Source organism: Malurus melanocephalus, unplaced genomic scaffold (assembly GCF_030028575.1).
Source record: "Malurus melanocephalus ecotype Western Australia unplaced genomic scaffold, MMel_1.1 scaffold_1279, whole genome shotgun sequence".
Taxonomy (NCBI): Eukaryota; Metazoa; Chordata; class Aves; order Passeriformes; family Maluridae; genus Malurus; species Malurus melanocephalus.
The window spans coordinates 31,503-34,201 of NW_026624511.1; the positions used below are offsets into that span (position 1 = coordinate 31,503).

General features: G+C 46.0%; 1 protein-coding gene across 1 annotated transcript in view; it reads left to right on the plus strand.

Annotated features, from left to right (window-relative positions):
- Window positions 1-110: 110 nt before the first annotated feature.
- The window catches only part of LOC130586742 (transcription factor COE2-like), a gene marked incomplete at both ends in the record, with an annotated part of 25,132 nt that continues 22,543 nt past the window's right edge, over window positions 111-2,699 (plus strand). Inside the window, one exon of the mRNA XM_057387633.1 lies at window positions 111-311. Coding sequence (XP_057243616.1) covers window positions 111-311 — 201 coding nt within the window. The remainder of the gene's footprint in view (window positions 312-2,699) is intronic.

Genomic DNA, 2,699 nt, shown 5'->3' on the forward strand with positions numbered 1-2,699 from the left:
ACACCACGGTGGATTCAGTCACTCTGGTTATCCTTTACCTATTGGTTTTTGGGGTTTTTGGGGGGTTCTTTTTTGTTTGTTAGCGTTTGTTTTGTTTGTGTTTTGACCAGTTCTTGCTCTCCTGTAAATCCCCCCGTGGTGCTGATCCCTCCGCGCTCATTTCAAACCGGAACGCGACGCCCGGTTTTGCCGCGGTTGGCGCGAGTGACGCGGTTCTTTCTCTTTCCAGATTCTTCCTCAAATTTTTCCTCAAGTGCAATCAGAATTGCTTGAAAACAGCAGGAAACCCCAGAGATATGAGGCGGTTCCAGGTAAGTCTCACAAGGCTCAGCATTAACTTTTTTCTGCTTTTTTTTCCTGCTCTCCTTTCCCTTTCCCCTCTCCTCTCTCCCCTATAATCCACGATCAGCYGTATCACACAGCGTTAAAGTTTCCCTCCATTTGTTGTGTTTAAACCCTTTTTTKCCCATTTTTTCCCATTTTTCCCCCTCTGAGTCCCCGGGGGAAGCGCTGCACTGCACCAACCAGYGGTGGATATTTGATTTGACACCCTCGGGCAAAGCGCTGGCGCATCCAGCTGCCCACAGCAGGGATCGTGCTTGTGATATTTCGATGCCTCAGAATGTTTTCAAAGTCACTCTGTACGTGCTACACGAGCAACCTCCTCCTTTCCTACCTCTTCCCCTGTTTTTTTTTTATTTTCTTTTTTTTTTGGCTTTTTAACACCCCAGCACCTTCCCTTCAGCTTCTTTAAAAAAAAAAAAAAAAAAAAAACCAAAAACAAAGGGGAAAAAAACCAAAATAGCGATGGTCACTTTAAGATCTCGCAGCAAAAGCAAGAAGCCCCGTGGGAGCCTGACCCAGCTGCTCTGCAGTGAAATCTGCCACTGGTTCCATCAGTGATGGCTGATGGATGGTGAATTCCAGCTCGGGGGACACGGGGGAGGCGCGGTGGGGACGTGGGGACACGAGAGGAGGTGCGGCTCTGATGCTTCACCTTTCAGGCAGCTCTGGTGGAGAAATAAATGGGTTTTATCTGCAGTTCAGCCCTTGGTGGAGGGGCAAGGGGATGGTTTGGTTTGGTTTGGTTTGGTTTGGTTTGGTTTGGTTTGGTTTGGTTTGGTTTGGTTTGGTTTGGTTTGGTTTGGTTTGGACACCCTGGAGGTGCTGTAGGGGTGAGGAAAGCGGGGCTGGAGATGGCTCTGGGGTGGGGTTGAGCGCCAGGAGTCAATCAGAAATTTGGGCTGGGCCCCACATTTCCTGGGTGACTTTCATGAGCCGTTTCCCCTCTATTTTCATCTCAATTCCAAGCAGAATTGTTCACCCCGGTGAAACTTYGTGGTTTTGATCCAGGATCAAAATCTGATCCTCAATTCCATAGGGCCTTTGCCAGTCAGAGCCTCCAAATTCTGATGGAATCCAGGGCCACCCTTGAAAACGCTGCTGCTGYTGCTGCCTGTTCTCGTTATTGTTGTGCCTTCCCTCTCTCACATATGAGATAAAAATCGGATTTAACTCATAGAGGGATGTGTGGTTTTTCTGTAAAACCCCGATGTGGGAAGGTGCCATCCTTAGTTTTGGCCAKGGATGCTTTATTTGTTTTTCATATTCACCTGCATCGGTTTCCTCATTTATAAATCTTAAAATCTTAAAACTCCACAGTTTATGGAGTTGCTTCTGACTTTCCATCAAAATATGTTCTCASAGAAAAAAAGGATTTTTYTTTTTGTTTTCTTTCTGCTTCTGCTAGCAATGAAAAATTTAATATTTARGGAGAAAAAAAGGGTTCAGCTTTTACGAGAAATCCTGTGCAACAAAAGCTTCTGAAAGCTCAGGGAAAAAAAAAGTTGAAGAAATGCAGGCAAAAAAAGAATAGAAACAGATTTATTAGCTTTTTGTTTGGAGCAGGAAGAAATTGCAAGAAAAATTCCTGACCAACCTAATTTTTTTCACCAGCAGTTTAAAGAGACTACAGTGACTCCTTCACTCTGGGCTTTTTAGAGATGATGAGACACGAGGAAAAAAGAGGTGCTCGTTGTTGGGGAATTTATACTGATTTCTTTTTTTTTTTCGAGTGGCAATTTCCATAAAGAAGAAACAGCAATTAGTTATCAGCTGCCAAGAATGCTAAAAAATCTGGAGAGCAAAGGAAAACTTCTTTTACAGGGTGTAAACAGATCTCGTTGGCTCTTGGAGCCGGTGAGGAGCTGATTGTCAGGAAACATAAATAGTCTCCGTTTTTTTGGGGGGGTTTTGTTCTGAGTTWGTAAAAATCTGTGCCCGGGGCTGTTCTGATGAGCACCTGGGGACCTGAGGCRCTGCCATAACGCACAGAAAATTGGGTTGGAACGGCCAAAATGGAAATTCTGGATCCAAACAGAACGACGAGGAAACTCAGCTCTGATTTCAAACCCACGTGGGCTACTCCCAAAAATTCCTCAAATCCCGGCTTTGCTTGGGTATTGAGCTGCAGGAGGAGTTTAGATCTGATTTTTTGGAGGCAGAAACCTCTCTGTGGTCTCAGCGTGGTGTCGTGACCCAAACTGGGATGTGACAGAGCCCCAGGTGTCCGGGAAACCTCGGACAGGGGAGCTGAGGCAGCTCCTGGAGGAACACGAGGACGGGGATGGAATTCCCTCGTTCCTCAGCCCATCCCTTGTGTCCCTCCTGGCTTTGGTTTTGGTCTCTGCACCAAAATC